This window comes from Acanthochromis polyacanthus, chromosome 10 (assembly GCF_021347895.1).
Source record: "Acanthochromis polyacanthus isolate Apoly-LR-REF ecotype Palm Island chromosome 10, KAUST_Apoly_ChrSc, whole genome shotgun sequence".
NCBI lineage: Eukaryota > Metazoa > Chordata > Actinopteri > Pomacentridae > Acanthochromis > Acanthochromis polyacanthus.
The window spans coordinates 38,094,926-38,112,705 of NC_067122.1; the positions used below are offsets into that span (position 1 = coordinate 38,094,926).

The window sequence follows — 17,780 nt, forward strand, 5'->3', positions numbered from 1 at the left end:
TTGTGTCGCTTGTCTCATTTTTTATGTTTTGTCTCATTTGTGCAATATTTTGTCTTGTTTTTGTTGGGTTTTTGGACTTTTTTTGTCATCATATAGCAAAAACTTGCCCCAAATATTCATACTCTTAGCAAATTTTGACTTAAAGTTACTTTTATTCAACCAGCAAGTTTATATTTTGATTGGAAATGACACGCGTGTTCCCCAAAAGACAATAAGATGATGTACAAGAGGCATCATGGTGGAAAAATCATTTCTCAGCTTTTATTTACTTTTAGAAGCAACATTAAGCTATAATTTACTGGGGGTATGAATAATTTCGACCTTGACTGTATAAGCAGAGGTCACTGTGATGCCCTGAAATTCTAAATGAAATAATCATTTTGTGTGATATTCAGGTTTTTATTAGCTCTGAACGACTGATTTAAGTGCTTACATCAACAGCTACCAGGTGGTAGCATCAATTTCCTACACAAAAGACTTAATAATGCTCAACATTATCTCATAATCTCACTTAAGACTGTTTCTGAGGATAACTGCAGCATTTAAAACCTTTATTTCTGTAAATGTTTCCCACTTTATTGTAATGTGAGCGTGTGTTAATAGTATTACCCGTTATACAATTTTCTAAAATGCTGAAACCTGACTGCTCAGATTTTAGGTAATCTGTTTGTTAGACTTATTGAGGCAATGTCATCATGTATTTAGTTTTTCATTTGGCTGTTTTCCTATGTTTCCTCTTGTGAGCCGGTGGAGCATCTTGTCTTGAAGCCGGTCCTAAAACAAAAAAAATCACAATCAAGTTTTGTTGGCCACAGTTTCACAGGTTTAATATTCACAGATAGAAACAGTCATTATGAAAGCGCAGGTAGAGCTGCTACCGAAATCGGTCAACATCTTTTAAAGCAGTTAAATAAAATTAGAACTGTGCACTTTTAACAGAATGTTCTTTATACTATTGTGTGTTTTTGTCTTTTAGCATAATGTCCAGACACTTAAAGGCCTGTTAAAGAATTGGATTTTCTAAAAACTTCAGAAAAATGCCAAAATGAAAACCTGTACAGAAACCAACTAATATAATCTGTGCCATCACATAAATTACATTTCATGTGGGGTGGCATGGCTCAGTGGGTAGAGTGGCCGTCTTGTAACTGGAAGGTTACCGGTTCGGCCCATTGAGCTCATGTCGAGGTTTCCCTGAGCAAGACACCGAACCCCTAATTGCTCCTGGTGGGTCGTGGTTAGCGCCTTGCATGGCAACTTCCGCCATCAGTGTGTGAATGTGTGTGTGAATGGGTGAATGTGACGCATTATGTAAAGCGCTTTAGATAAAAGTGCTATATTAATACAACCATTTACCATGTTATGAACAACAGCAACTACTAATGTTGTACCTCCACAGCTACTATAATAACCTTTAAATAGTGCATTACCTGTGATCTTGGTCGATTCACTCAGACGTGACATCTCAGGATCATCTGGTTGAGCATCATCAGACTTCTTATAGTAATACGGTTGATCAGGAGGCCCAAACCTCTGCAAGCAAACAGATCAGACAGGCTGTTTGCAGCTGTTTTATACGTCTGAAAGACTAAACTCCAATTTCATGTAGTAATCAAGCATAATGTACCTTATCAGGCCACATGAAGCTTATGAAGAGAATGATGGGAAGTCCAACAGCGAAGACATAGACACCTAGGAGCCAGGGACGCTGGTGGAGGGCCAGCAGTAAGCTATGTATGATACCCGGCTACAGTGAACACATACAGATACCGTATGACATTTATTAAATAATAACATTTACAGTTTATTTACTCAACTGCATACAAACTGGAATAAATGTTGAGCAACAAATCGTGTAATGGTCAGATCAAAGCAGCAGTGCGTGATGATAACACTAAGACTGCAAGATGACATTCTGTCAAAATGTTTATAAGAATCAGAAGAGACAATTAAAAAAATGACAACACTTTTTTGTTTGTTTTATAAGAGAGAAGGATAAAGTCTTATTGTACTTCTGTGTTTCTCGTCTTGTTTCCTCTATTCTGCATTTGTATCCAACTTCTGCATGTAAATTTCCCTGATAAGGTCTCATAAAGTTTATCTTCTGTTATCTTATCATATGTTATCTTATGCTGTTATCTTATAGGATTGGTGTCAACTGTTTTGACATCAAGAAAGTTTGAATAAAATACAGAGAGAGAGTGAGGCAATCTGGTGGCTCTGTTATGCTGTGGGTGGCATTTTCCTGGTTTGGATCCACTTAGAGGAAAGAGTCACTGCCAATCAGTACGGGGTTGTTGTCAGTGATCACGTTTGTCCTACGAAGAAACCCTTTCATCCTGATGTTCTCTTACAGGATGGAAATACTCCAAATGGTGTGAAGGGGCACTGAGAGCTTCAGAAAAATGATTTGAATCATGTGCTGAGGACCTCACTATCACCAGATCTCAGCCTCGAAATGTTAGACAACCATTTTTTTTGGTGCTGTACAGTGGTCCAAAACCCTCTAAAGAGAGTTTGTGCTGATTTTCCTTGAATTTGACACCCTCTGTCGGTGTACATATAAACACCGCTCAGGTATAACATGATAACCACCTGCCTAGTATTGTGCTGGTCTCCTTTATGCTGCTAAAACTCCTCTGAGCCAGTGGAACATGGACACCGGACCTCTGGAGATGTCCCGTGTGGCACCAGGATGGTGGCAGTGGATTCTGTGGGTCCTGTGGGTTGCAGAGTGGGACCAATCTAGATCAGGCTTATCCTGACACATCCCACAGATGCTCAATAAGATCTGGATCTGGGGTGTGGAACCCGGGCAAACACTTTAGCTCTGTCGTGTTCAGCAGACCACTGGAGGGTTGCTTGACTTGCTATGTTTAGGTGGGTGGTACATGTCAAACATCTACATGAATGTCAGGACTCAAGGTTTCCAGCAGAGCATTGCATTATAACTAGTTGATCAATGTTTTTCACTTCTCTTGCCAGTGGTCATAAGCAGTGATTAACAGAAGTGGCTTACACCAGTTTAAAATGCAGTAAAACTACTACCTCTGCAGCAGACACTGATGCCACATTGGCTCCCAGCATCAGGCACAGCAACACAGAGCTGCTCTCCATTTCTGAAACAAATGATTTTATGTACATTCATTTAATCACTATTTTTCACATACAGTAACAGGAAATGTGTACGCATGCAACAAACATATTAGATAAGACCACATTTAGAGATCCTGAATGAAGGAAAACCATGTTGTAATCAGTCTTTCTTGATCTATTACACGACTACAATGCTCAGACAAGGACAGAGAGATAAAAGGTAAAAAGAAAGAGAGAAGAAGGAGAATGTAAAATGAAACTGGATGTAAGAAAAGAAACATGCTGGGATGACATGGAGAAGTAGAAACAGACACAAGCAAACATCAGAAAGTGGGAAGAGCACAGAGAACTAAACCAAAATGTTTTTACCTTTTCAGCACAGTTTCCTGGAGTTCCTTAAAAGTCGCTTCCTGATATCTTTGAGTCATGTGATGTTGGACTTTGGTCCCAATAAATCACTTGCGGACATGACTGCAGTTATACAGTTACCACACGATGAGGGTCTTACAAGCATGTGGAGAATACACACAAACCCACAATATTTTTAGAAAACAATCGGCATTCAAACTATAATTAGTCATTCTCTTATTAAAGGTATCTTTTAACGAGACAGGAACAGATTTAACTCTGAACTAAAAGTAATAAAAGGGCTTCTGTTGTTTTATTGGGGATCATTAAAGCAGAGGGTGTTTCATCATCAGCAGTTATCAGTCAACATGAACAACCGTCATCTGTTTTTCATGTCAATTAGGGGACGGAAAGAAAAATGAATTTGACAGAAATGACAGATGACCTTTACAGATGATTTTAAAAGAAAGAAAACGTGTTTAATGGAACAGTTTGGAATTCAGGAAGTTTGGCGTTCACAAAGTGGTGAAAGATGCATTTAAACTAAAGAAACATGCTGGGTGTGGTAGTGTTTAGTAGTTACGAAGGACGTTAAAGGAATGAGGATGAGTTATATTCAGGCAGCATGGGATACTCCCATAGAGAAACAGAACAATCCACTGGATCTGTGGTGTGAAGTTTACAATGATTTAATGTATCTTAGTGCCACCTGGTGGAAAAAGATATAATTGACGAAATAACCATTCAGACAAGAATATTTCCATTTCTTTGGCCCAATGCTTTCATTTTTATTGAATGTTAACCTTCTCGTTTAACCACAGCATTGTTTGTTCTTATTATTCTATTGTATGTTTGCAATTTTAATTAAATGCTTAATATGAAAAGTGATATTAAACAGAGAATTCAGAGATATTAACATTTAGAAAGTTTCCAAATGAAACACATTGACATATTACAAGAACTGGTTTCAAATACTTGTTGAAAAACTAATAAAGGATAAAAAAAAAAAAAAGATTGTGTCCATCAGAGCCGGATGTTGATTTCACTTCGTACACCCTCACCTCCAGAAACGCTCTCGTTGCCGTCGACGTCTGACAGGAAGCCGCTTCCTGTGGCTGCTGTGGTGATGCTGTGCTCCAGAGCTGTGAGCCGCTGTTTCAGACGAAGCTGTGAGGAGTTAAATTCACTCTGCAGACGGGCCAAACATGTCTGAAAGTAACAATACTGATGTTAGTTACTCTTATTGTAGTATGATTTGTTTCACCACTGAGAAAAATAATGGTTCCGAGATGGTTCTTTAGATGACTCATTCTTCAAAACATCACCACCAATTGAAGTCTCTCGTTATTTAGGCCAAGTTCTTCGTGTACTTTATCTGGCTCTTTAGGGTTCTTCTTTAATATTGTAGTTATTTGGTTTAATGGCAGGTAACAGCATAAAATTAGAGCCAATAATTACTTCAGTTATTCATCATCTGCATATTTTTCTCAATCAGTGAATGAATTATTTGGTCTGGTATCTTGTAACACATTGTTCTGTCTGACCAACGGTCCAGAATCCAAAATAATAAATGAAGAGTTTATTTGCAAAAACAGATAACTCCGTTTCATAAATTTTCAGAAAACTTATTTTTTATTGTTTACTTGAGATAATAATTATAATAACAATAATGATTTATTTTTTTCTCTATTTTGTCATGTATTTTTCTACTGAGTCAAATCCACTCAACTTCAGTTTGATTGATATTATCTCAAGCAAACAATTTAAAAAAAGTTTTCTGAAAATGTATCAAAACAAGAGTTATCTGTTTTTGCAAATGAACTCTTCAAATGTTTTCTGTTGTAAGGGACCCAGAAATTGAGCAAATTTTTATTAAATTTGCCTGTTTTTGCTATCATTATCAAATACTGTTATCAAACTAGAACCAGGTGAGAGCACAAAGAACTGTCCTGAAAATGGTTCCAAATGGTTTTTGTTAAAGTTCTTTTGAGCTTTTTTAATGGTTCATTGAGGCACATTGGGGTGTTCCTTACAAAACCATTTGAAGAAATGATTATTTTTTGTTAGATGAAACTTTTGCATAAAAGGTTCTTGGTGGAACTAAAACGGATTCTTCCATGGCATCATCCAGTTAGCACCTTTATTTTACTGAAAACCCACAATGCAAGAAAATGTACACTGTGACAATATACACAGCAGAGGAACCAGCAGCTACATGAGTCCCGACCTGCAGTCGATCCAGACTGGTTTCCAGTCTCTCCACCTTCTCCTCCAGCTCCTCCCCAGCAGACACGTTCACTTCCTCCAGAAGCCCCTCCTTCTGCAGGATGTCCCGCCCCCTCTGCTCCAGCTGGGCCCTGGCGTGAGGAAACTCCTGAAGCGCCTCCATCAGGTCTTGCTTGGAAAGACAGAACAGGTCAGAGTATCCCAGACTTCGAATGTTAGCTGTACGTCTGTTTCCCATCTTGCTGCCGCTGATGTTCAAGATGCTGATTTCGCCAAAGCAGCTTCCTGAAGTCAGAACAGCAAACTGGGTGACTCCATCCTCCCCCACCACTGCCAGGTGGCCTTCTTTAATTATGTACATCTCCTTACCCACGTCTCCCTTAAAAAACAATCAGAGAGTACATATTAGCACTTTAAACAGCAATTAAATCCTTTCAACAGAATAAGAACTGAAAACTCGGTATAGCACTCATAGCAATGTCATCTAGGAGCAGCAGTGAAACAGCGTTGGAAGAATCAAAGGTATTCTGTGAAGTTTTTGACCGCTAGTAGTGCTATGGAATAAATTTTTACAAGTGGGTTCATGTTTCATCTGCGCATGGATTCACACAGTGCATAATTCAAACTAGAGAAACTAGAGAAAATCAGCTAAGCAAATATTTTCTGAAGGAAATGTAAAACATCAACATGTTCGACCTCATCTTATTTAAACTAAACTATACAAATCCATATTATGTGATTTAAATTCAGTTTCTACTGGCACATTTTTCTGCCCATAATCATAGTTCCACAAAATGTGTTTTATGAGCAACGTTGAAGGTGAACATAGCCTTGTATATGTTCCATCCATCCATTCTCTATACACTTTATCCTCACTAGGGTCGTGGGGGGCGCTGGAGCCTATACCAGCTGACTCGGGCGAAGGCAGGGGATACCCTGGACAGGTCACCAGTCTGTCACAGGGCTACATATACAGACAAACAATCACACTCACATTCACACCTACGGGCAATCCAGAATAATCAATTAACCTCAGCATATTTTTGGACTGTGGGAGGAAGCCGGAGTACCCGGAGAAAACCCACGCATGCACAGGGAGAACATGCAAACTCCATGCAGAAAGATCCCAGGCCCACCCTGGGATTCAAACCAGGGATCTTCTTGCTACAAGGCGAAAGTGCTAACCACTACGGCACTGTGCAGTCCTTGTATATGTTGCCATAAAAATATATATATATGGTTCTGCACACTGCTAATAGAAGCTTATTCTAGGGAAATTTGAAATCTTTCCAGTACTTTCATGTAACTAAATCCAGTTAAGGCTGAGAAATTTGAGGGATTCTAAAGAATGATATAGCCCATTTTCCATGTTTGGAAACCTGCCTTGCTGTCCAGTGGTGTATGTCACGTACGTATGTTGTAAGTCGTTATTGTCCAGGGACAGTATAAAGCTGCTTTTTAACTTAAAGACACAACCTATAAATCAAGAAGATGTTTCCTCATTCTAAAGTCACTGTAAGTAACTTTGCGTCATTACCATGATCAGTTCAAGCCAGCATTATATAAAGATATTATTTCAGGTATCTACATCCATGGCAGAGAAACAACAACAATATCTCATTTTAAAAAGTGATGTCCCAATCAAGTTTTTTCTTTTTAACTTCCGATCCAAGTCATTTTATATTTAGCTTCTGTTTCCTAGATGGTACAAATTTCATGTATTCTAGATCAGCTGTAGTTGTCACGCCCCGCTTGCTCCAGCGAGCCGACTCATCAGCTCAATGATGGGCAGCTGGGCTGAGTGCACAGCCGGCACTAATAGACAATCAGTGCAGTTCAAAGCCTGGCTCGCTCTGCAGCTCCAGCGCTGCATCATTGAACGTTCCTCCCCACTACACAACTCACCCAGCTACTCGCTGTTTCACCGTCTTCTGTGCATCACTCCCTGGACTCTGTTTTCCCCCGGATTACTTTCGCCATGTCCCGTTCCTGAGACCCCGTCGCCCCTCCTGGATAATCTTGCCAGTTCCCCAGCCATTGCCACTTTCCCTGCCGGTTCTGTCAGCTCTGCCGTTTTCCATCCTCCATAACCCGGACAATCAGTAAGCCACCTTCCCCATCAATCTAGTTAGTCTTATGTTCAGTTTTACCTCGGCCTTCGGGTCCGTCCTTTGTTTAGTTTAGTTTATTTTCTCCTCCTTGTTGTAACTCTCCTGCCTCAGTTATTAAGAGTTTTTTCTGTTCACATATTCTTATTTTTTTCATTAAATCATTGTTAATTTCATCCTCCGGTCTGCGTCTGCTGCTTGGGTTCTTCTCTGTGATCCGTGACAGTAGTACCTAGTTGGTGCCTCTTACCATTTATAACTGTAGCAACCCTAGGACATGGCAGTCACCAAAGGCAATTTACAATTTTATTTAGCAGAGGTTTTTGTCCAAAGAGAGTAGACACAACATAAGGTAGGAAGGTGGGAAAGCACTAAGGACCTTGCCTAAGGGTCCTCACTGGAAAAAAACGCCTTGACAGGGATTTGAACCACCGATCTCCTGTGCCAATGCCAGCAAATAGAGAGCAGAGGGTTTCGCTAGTAAGGGGCACCATGACGAAGATTTCAGTAATGCTTAATGACCTCTAGCCAGAGGTCATGCATTTGAGATGAGCCAAAACAGTTCAGGACAGTGTTGATTTACCTTAGTGTCATTTTGCAGCCCATATTATGGGTACTGAAGAAGTAGTATCTTCTCAGTAGTATCAAGCAGTCAAAGCAGACAAACCTTTCGGCAGATGTAGTCTCCAGGACTGAAAACTTGCGGTCGAAGTTTCAACACCAATTCTACAAGCAGACCTGCCTCACAATCCTGGAAAATACGTACCTAAGTCCACAAACAAAATAATGTCTGAGGGGGGTTTGCATGGATTTGAAGAAAAGGAAAAATATAATTCCCAAACTCTACAACACAGCCTTACTGCTAATAAAAATTTGAATCTTTTGATCATGGTCACCATATATAAGTTAACACAATTTATACAATTAAAAGGCTACCTCTTTACCTTCTTCAGTGTGTCCAGGTGAACATTAATAGCAATCTCTGCCCTCAGTTTGTTGGGCAGGCTCCTGAGCACTTCCTGTTCATCTATTGTTTTCTGATTGGTCCAGAGGTAGTCAAACCAGCGAATGACACGCTGCTCCAGCACCTTACTGACATGTCTGAAGTGCATGTAGTGTTTGAGTGTGTCTACACGAGTTTGAAAAGTTGCTCTTGTTGCGTTCATGTTGGAGATCATGGATCCAACATTACCCACAATGGAGGCAAAAATCAGGACACCAACCTGGAACAGAAACATCGGTAGCAGTTGTGTTATTACTTTAGAACAACTGGGATCCACACAGCTGAAGACTTTTGTTTCATTCAAGTAAGGTAATATCAAGTACGTTGCTATGAGCTTACCAGGAAGTCAAATATCAAGAAGAGATATTCCTCATCTCTAACAGGAGGAGGTGTTTCTCCAATGGTGGTCAGTGTCAGGGTTGACCAATACAGACAGTAAATGTAACTTCGGGTCAGGGAGCCAAACTCAGGATCGGATGCATTAGGATAAACCCATGAATCAGAGCCGAGTCCCAAGAGTTTGGAGAAACTGTAGTAAACACAAGCATTCCAGTGGATGATGACCAAGATGTAGAGAACCAACTTACAGATGCGGAATGCGTTGGGGTAACCCGTTCGTGTTTCTGTACGTTCAAAGAACTCAAACAGACGTGGCAGGCGCAGCAGCCGATTGAATCGAAGGAGCGGAGTGTAGCTGGTTCCAACAGTCAGGTACAGGAGGTCAGTTGGAAGGATGGAGGAGATGTCAAGTTGGCACTGTAACGTTCGAATGTAGGTTTCTCTGAGACGCCTCACATCTTTCACCATCAAGCCTTGATCCAAGAAACCTTTGCGGACATAATACATGTATAAACTATGCCCCAAATCATCAATCTTTACAACCAGATCCAATCACATAAACGTTAAATAGGATGTCAGAATGGAATTTTGTACCTGTGTGGAGACGAACAACGATATCCAGGATGTAGACTCCATCACAGACGTAGTCCAGCACTAACCACACCAGCACATTACTCATCTGGAGCTCATCGAAACAGGCTCTACAGAAACATTAACAATGAGCCAAAAAAACAAACCAAAACACAAACATCCTGTTCTTCTAGCATAGTATCATATTTTCCTCAAGAAAGCTATCAAAAGGAAGACATAGAAGACCGCCATGATACTTTTGACCGATGTCCTACTGAAGATATTCCACTTGTCAGCAATCAGCCCCATAATTACACATCCAGCAGACACTTAGCAACACTGACTTCATTTAGACATGACTTTCTATCCACTTGATAATGAATGGTAACCTAATTTTCACTTTCCTTTTAGTTATATTTTTGGACTTCTCTAACTCTGAAGTCAAATACATGATGATTTGTTCCAAAAGCACCCTCCAAAACACTTTGTCAGTCGGCATGGTGAGTAATGACATGGTTCTGAAGATTTATTAAGAAAACTGTAGGTGACGTCACAATCACAATGCTCACTTTTTCTGGAGCAAAAATGTAGTAGCTGCTTAATAAACAGTAGTAGTAGTAGTTTCGTAGATAGAAGAGTAGGATTGAGCAACAGCGATGCAAGAGGTCGCATTAGAACTGCTGCTAGTTCTATAGTCACGATAATGGTTTCCTACCTGACAACTAGTAGTGTCCAGTTATAGAAAACCGCAGCACCAATCACCATCAGCCAGTTGTAGTACGCATCATCAGATGGGGACAAGACAACAATAGTACACTTCCTCCTTCTGACAGAAAGAGTCAAAAAGACAGACAGAGAGATTTACATATGCAGTTGTGAACCAAAGTTAACATGCTTTAGTAAAGATCATGTCTATCTTGGCAGCTTTGAGTTTCCAATAACTTCTATGATTCTTAATTTTCTTTGACAAAATCATTAATGTGTCTTCGTCATACAAAAAAATGTGCTTTCTCACAAAGATTTGTTTCGTAATCATAGTTTGCAGGTTCTTGATCAGGACTTTGGGGTGGTCAGTCTATAGCCTTAACTCTACTCTGATTTAATCATTTCTTTACCTTCTTCGATGTGTGTTTGTTGTCTTCATCTGGCTGGAACACCCAACTGCCTATAAGAACCAACTGATTTCTCAGTTGAGATGATTTCAGGTTCTTTTGAAGAATGTCGAGGTAGTCCTCATTCTTTATTACTCCATTTACTTTGTGAAAAGCTCCATGATATAATGCTACCACTACCATGATTAAGAACTCTGAGTGTTCAGATGTGTCGGTGTTCCAATGCATTTTGTCAGTTTAATGTTTTCTTACGTTCGTCTGGAGCGTCTGATTTCATTCTCTGTATCCGAGCCTGTGTGGCTGTGGCTGAACCTGCTGGGTGGCGCCTGAACATCCATGTTAGGGGGGGCTCTGAAACGCTCCAGGAAGGAATCTGGTCGCTCATTCTCCTCAGTCAAACTCTTCTGAGCCCATTCTCTCAGAGTCATCACCATACCGACGATCCTGAGGACGGACAGACAAAAAGCAGGATTACACATAAAGTCTGCGCAGAGTTGGCATCAGTTGTCATCTGTAGTGCTGACAGTTGAATTGAAGACACAAAAGTGCTACATAAACAGTTACGGTAGATATTATTTTGAATAGGTTAATTCCCAGCTGTCATACCTGGACAGAGCTCCTCGCCCACGAAAGGAATTCTGGGAATTAATATCTCTCCTGTCAATGGCTGCCATTCTCTGCAGCTCTGAGGAAGTGTCATCACACACCGACTGTCCTCTACACATTCACACATGACAAACGCACAAAAAAGAATCACTCAGCGACAGCTATCTACAACACTGAGAAAGCTTGGTTTACTGCCAGTCTAGATCTAAGAATTAAGAGATAATGGCTTTGTGATCTACGCGAGCAACATGAGACATAAGAGTGCAGCAGGTTTGGTTGGTAAGTTAGGACTAGTCTGCAAAACAAAATGTTAGAGTTCATGCTACTTACCAGTTAGCGACTGTAGGGTTTGCCAGTAAAGGCGAAATATGACCCTGCTTTGCACACCGGTCATGACTCGAGTAATCTGACGCACTGGATGTCGGATGCAGGTATAAGCCTGCCATTAGCTGCTCATTTCAGTCATGTTTTGTCCTTCCCTTTCACTATTTAAAATACATTTAATTACAATAAACAACTCACTGGAAATTTCAAGTTTTGCAGTGTATTAGATCATGCTGTAAAGCAGCTCTGCGAGCTTTTTGTTGTGGAATTATCCATTCTAATGACAGCGCTCATCTCCCTCAGCACAAATTTTCCACAACAATTCCAGTTATTTTGAGGGAACACCGAAGATGCATCCTTTGCTCAGCCCCACCCAGAACAAATATGATCGGTTTAAAGAAATACAAACAAGCCAGAGTGTTTCTGTTGTGCAGCCAGACCATGACATTTTGGAAAAACTAGCTGACTGAGCGAGACTAGGAGCCCAGTTTCAGCATTTTGAAACAACTAGAAGTAAATATTAGTGCAGGGCATGTTCCGACATACAACAAATTGCAATCGTCCCGCATAGAAGTAATGAGGGACTTTCGCAAGAAAGGAAAGAAAGGACAGGAAAGGAGGGGTTTGAGTTTGTATATAACTTTCTGGTTTTGATTATTAATTTGATCTGCAAAACTAATTATCGAGAGAAATCCAAAACATCACCAAAGTTTTTTAACGAGTTTGAAAACATTTTTAGAACAGAAGAGTCAGTGTAAGGTTTCAGCCGTAGAACCTAAAATTATCTATGGCTCTAAAAACATGAACCAACGCTACATGCATTCTTCAAAAAGTTCTGCTTCACCCAGAAACAGACACAACTCCCATTTTGGGGCATAACTGTATACTATAAAGTATAACTGTCCACAAAAGCTCAAATGTTTGTTGCTATGCCTTTGCCAGTGACACCATTTGAAAATCAGCACGTAAAGGTAAACCAAAAAATCGACAAGAAAGAAGCCAGAGCTGTGATCAAGTAGAAGCATAAAAAGGGAATGATCCTTAAGAAAATCTATGAAGACATATTTGACACATTTGGTGAGGACTCTCCTTACTATTCAACCGTAAAGATGTGACTCACAAAAAGGACGGCCAAAATCGATGACCACAGACGATCAAGTGGACTCTATTACCACTTTTTTATGAATGACAGACTTGTGATTGCCCAACATAGTAGAAACAACTGACATCATTGTTTGCTCAGTTCATGGTCTTTTAACTGGCATCTTGGAGGTTACCAAACTGTCTGAAAGATGATTGTCCCCAATGTTGACACCAGATCAGGAGTTAAGGAGAATGGAAATTTTGAGGACTCTTCTGGCTCATTTTCAGGCTGATCAAGTTAAAATCCTCTTGAGATTTGTGACTCGGGATGAGACATGGTTCCACCAATGAATCAAAAACAATGGAAACAGATTGGTCCCAACAAGTCCAAGCAAGTGGAATCTGTCGGCAAGGTGATGGTTTTGGACAGTGAGGGATTGCTCATGATTGACTTCTTGCAAAAGGGTCAAACCTTTAACGGGACCCCTAAGCATCGGAATTGTGAAGCAATCAAAGAACGATGAGTACGGTGCTGCACATGCAATTATGAAAAATTGTGTGTGTGTGAGTACCTGCTCAGTGTGCTGTCAGCTCTGTCGCTCTCCTCTTCTGTCCATGTTTTCACGGACAGTCTGTGAGAATCCTGCACTGGACCCGTCATACTAAACACAAACCCCTCAGCTCAGGTTGTTTACTACAAAAAGAACCAAACACAGTCAGACAGACGGATGCAGACCATCACCTGCAGCTTAAGATACTACACAGTCATAGTAAAAGCACATATATGGAAAATAAACTGCAGCAGACCCACATTAAAAAAATCGTGCACACAGGCTCATGAGCACACACACATCTCTAGCACACACATATATGAAATGATGGATCCACATTCAGAAAAACAAGGTCATCCAGTACGAGGTCATCCTGTATCAGGCATCACCACAGAAAGCTGACGGCATGGCAACAAGCTGTACAGTAGTTATGACAACAGATCAAAAGAGGTAGAGACACAAAGACAGGTGTGAAACGTTTGAATCAACAAACCTGAAAAATGTCCTGATGTTCCAGCTCCAAATTCAGTCCATCATTTTAGTACATGACAGATGTAGTTACATCCCGTTTATTTAACTATTTGTGTAAATTTACAAGCCGTCAACCACAAAGGACGGACAACCACACATGTGACGGGCTGGTAGGACTGGATGGAGTGAACAAATGTAACCGATGAAAAGAATGATCACATGGCACTCGAAAAAAGCATAGTTTAAATTGCAAATTTTGTGTGTGTGTGTGTGTGTGTGTGTGTGTGTGTGTGTGTGTGTGTGTGTGTGTGTGTGTGTGTGTGTGTGTGTGTGTTTCCTTTCACCAGCTCATCTGAATTCAAGAACCTCGTTTGAAGTGGCCTGTGAAATGCTAGTGTGTCTTTGTGAGTGTGTATTCTCCTGATTACCGAGAAAGAGAAGTGTTTTTATTCACACACCTGCACACGTGAATACAGACGTGTCATTTCAGATCATTTCAGGAGATCGATTTCAATCCAAAATATCCCTCAGACTGGCTACTGCAGCATTATATTGAGACACAGAATGGTTAATAGTGATGGGATATGTTGTTTTCTGGTTTCTAAATCCGATAGAATAAAATGCAATTCACCCCAAATACACACTCACACAAAATGCAAAAACATGGTCAAGGAAATTGCAAGCATTTCTTTGGGGCTGAATGTCACACATGATTGGCTGAAGTAGACCCAGGACGCTTCCTGAAAGCACAACAGCTGTCTCTCTACCACACTGTTGACATAGTAACAACACTGCCTTGTTAACAGAACCGATTTGTCCAGATTATTTCTCCATGTTATGTTTCTTTCTTCTTCATTATCCACAAACTTGTCAATGAAGAAATTCATATATTGTCACATAGTGGTCTAATGCATGCTGGTATTGTGCAGACTAGCTCCCTGAAACAACTTACTTACATAAACAGGTTTCTTTCATAGATCTCAAAGAAATATGGCAAAATCTGCTGGGTCAAAAATATACGTACGACAACTTCAATTATCAGGTCTGGTGATGTAGAAAGTTGTGTTAATCCAAATTTCTTCGTTACATGGCTTCTCATGAGTGGTTACGATTGACTACAGCTGCTGATGTCTCTGAATTATTTTAAACGGTGCCCATTTGATGCTATCACTAGACTCAACCACAGTCACTACAATGGGAATGTCTGAGGAGCTTAGCAAAGCTCTGGAAAGACTTGAACAGGTCAGAAAAGTCACTTTGAGCCACTTCAAAGCAGCCACAGATTTCAAAATCATCTGTGCAAATAACTGTAAGTATAAAGTGAATGGTCACTGTCATGAATAGTCAGAAAATACCAACTATCACCTGCTGCTGAGAGACAATTGGTCAGGATGGTTGATGGAAAAATACTGAAGATTGTATTACTTGGTTGAAGATTGTGTTACTTGTTTTTCAGGAGTCTAAAACTCTGAGAATGTGTAAGTAGTCTTGAAGGGAGCGTTACATCCCTGTGCCAGATAGAATTTAGAGCTATCATCCCATGTCAGGACAAAAAGGAACTATCCAGAACAGAGAGAACTTACGCTTAGCTAAACAATGTGATACAAGTGTTTAAATACTGTCCTCCCTTTTGTTTGGAAACCTCCTTTTCCATAGCTTGGTGCTGTGTGAGACTCTGTGCACTGCTTGAATAAAGCGAGGCTGATTTCAAGATCCTCATTTTGTGAGTGTGTTTCTTTTTCACCCACAATGGTCAAGAGTCAACCAAGAAAAAACAAAAAGCAGGTCTGTAATAAATTAGAACCTGTTGGAATACAGGTTTCAGTTTCCACAGTCAAGCATCAACATGGTCAGAGAAGCTGCAATGCTAGAAGAAAGCCCTTTCTTCCCCTCAAAATGGCGCATTAATGCTCAACTGAAGCCTGCTGCTGATGAAAAGGACAGAGAAAAGGCCCTCTGGAGGAACATTTTGTGATAAGATGAAACAAAAATTCAGCAATTTGGCCACAATGACCAGAAATACAGTATATTTGGAGGAGAGAAGATGAGGCTTTCATCTCAAAGAACACAAAACCAACTATCAAGCATGGTGGTGGCAGTATTATGCCCTGGGGCTGTTTAGGTGCTAGTGGAATTTGTGCTTTACACCAAGTGAATTGAATAAATGAGGATTACCTCCACATTCTTCAGGAAAATCTAAAATCCCCAGCCAAACAGCGATGATCCCAAACACACAAGATGATAATGAAATGGCTAAATGAGGCTAGAATTAGGGTTTTAGAGTGGTCTTCTCAAAGTGGTGACTTAAACCCCATCAAGAATCTGAGGACTGTGATGAAGAAACAAGTCTGCAAACAAAGCACACAAATTTAGTTGAACTGCACAAATTATGTCAAGAGAAGTTTTCAAAGACACAACCAGATGCTTGTGGGCGGTTTTTAAAAGGTGAGGTGAACCTGGCCAAGTGTTTCTATGTATGTTTTTGACCCAGCAGATTTTGCCACATTTTCAGGAATTTCCAGGGAAAGTTAATGCATCCATCTGATGATATTATGTTGACAGTCTGTCACCATCCAGCTCTGACTACTATGAGGAGGGAAAGACAAAGGGAACTAAGACCAACAGAGAGATCAAAATGTGTGTTTTTTATCCATTATCTACAAATAAATGAAATGTTAAACCATTCAAGATGACGACTCTGACACTGCAAAAACTCAAAATCTTAACAAGTCTATTTGTCTTATTATTAGTCAAAATGTCCCATCCCACTCGATTTAAGAGAAATTCACTTAACAAGTGACATTTCAGTAACATGGAGACACTTGTTTTAAGACAATGCATCTTAAATATCTTGTTAAGTCAAACAATCTTGAAATTATCTTGTTTTGAGTTGGAGTTTACAAGAAAACTCTAAATAGGTTTAATGCATCTCAAATTAGGAGATTACATCAAAGTAAAATCTATTTTTGATTAAAAACAGCTATTTTCTTTAACATGTCTGGCTTAGACTTGACAATCTTGGTAAAATATAGCTTACAATAAGTTTCCCCAGCTACAGTAATTTAACATCTCAATATTCTAATATCATATCTGATTTCAAGAAGTCTTACCAAGCCATTTTCACTTTTTTCACTATTGGCAGATTTTTTTCACTTCTATCAAAGTAAAAGTTCCTTGAAATAAGTTTTTTTCTTGTTTTGAGAGTGGCATTTTTCCAGTGTGCACTGTTTTCTTTTATTGCCTTCAATACAGCATTGATATCCTGTTTCCGTTGTCTTGATGTTATTGCTCTCACCGTGATGTGTTTCCAGAATTATGAGTTTTTGTGATGTGGTTTTCAACTGTCATCAGTTTCTCTGTTCTGTGTTAATTTTAAATTTACGTATGGGGACATTTTGTAAGGCAAAACAATCTCATACTCTTACATTCTACAGATATTAGAAGCCTCAAATGTTTGTGAAATATCTACCAAGGACAGTATTTGTAGTAGGAAATATGAATGCATCTATAGATATACACTTACAGGAACTTTCTGAGGTCCCAACACCACTCTTGTTTGTAGGTTTTGGACCTTCTTTCCATTTTCAAGGACCACAATCAAAAATGTTGACCTCTGCTGCAGACATATGATAATTAGGATCTGCAAGAAACCATTTTGTCATAATTTCATGGCTGTGGGAGTTACTGTTCTGGGAATACTGGACCTTAAAATGGGTTTTCAGGTAAAAGTATGTTGAAATTCAACACATTTTTAGGTGTGAAAATATGAAATCCTTAAAATTCTGTCAAATGTTTTACAGAACTTAGTTTTGTAACAAAAAAAATGCTCTGAAAACATCTGAGACAATTCCATCTGTCCAAGTCTTTGACTGTCCAGAGACACATTCGGGACTCCAGATAGGGCAGGAAAGGACAGAAACAAACAGAAAACAGAAGTCAAGAC

The 17,780-nt window shown here is 39.8% G+C and overlaps 1 protein-coding gene across 6 annotated transcripts; it reads right to left on the bottom strand.

The window, feature by feature from the left end:
• Positions 1 to 37: 37 nt before the first annotated feature.
• LOC110967922 (cyclic nucleotide-gated cation channel-like) lies at positions 38 to 14,039 on the bottom strand. 6 transcript variants are annotated; one of them, XM_022217679.2, is made up of 16 exons: positions 13,860 to 14,039; positions 13,388 to 13,509; positions 11,409 to 11,519; positions 11,055 to 11,246; positions 10,406 to 10,516; positions 9,715 to 9,821; positions 9,121 to 9,608; positions 8,723 to 9,001; positions 8,446 to 8,544; positions 5,672 to 6,049; positions 4,506 to 4,653; positions 3,466 to 3,599; positions 3,049 to 3,119; positions 1,628 to 1,747; positions 1,431 to 1,533; positions 38 to 774 (listed from the first exon to the last, which is right to left on the bottom strand). In XM_022217679.2, exons 2-12 carry the CDS (start codon positions 13,474 to 13,476, stop codon positions 3,574 to 3,576), a joined length of 2,028 nt encoding a protein of 675 aa, XP_022073371.1. In that variant the 5' UTR covers positions 13,477 to 13,509; positions 13,860 to 14,039; the 3' UTR covers positions 38 to 774; positions 1,431 to 1,533; positions 1,628 to 1,747; positions 3,049 to 3,119; positions 3,466 to 3,573. The 6 variants fall into 6 exon arrangements, with proteins under 6 accessions (XP_022073371.1, XP_051810922.1, XP_022073370.1 ...); XM_051954962.1 differs by lacking the exons at positions 38 to 774; positions 1,431 to 1,533; positions 1,628 to 1,747 and adding an exon at positions 1,807 to 2,720; XM_022217678.2 differs by lacking the exons at positions 38 to 774; positions 1,431 to 1,533; positions 1,628 to 1,747; positions 3,049 to 3,119; positions 3,466 to 3,599 and having other exon boundaries at positions 4,202 to 4,653; positions 10,406 to 10,513.
• Positions 14,040 to 17,780: the final 3,741 nt, after the last annotated feature.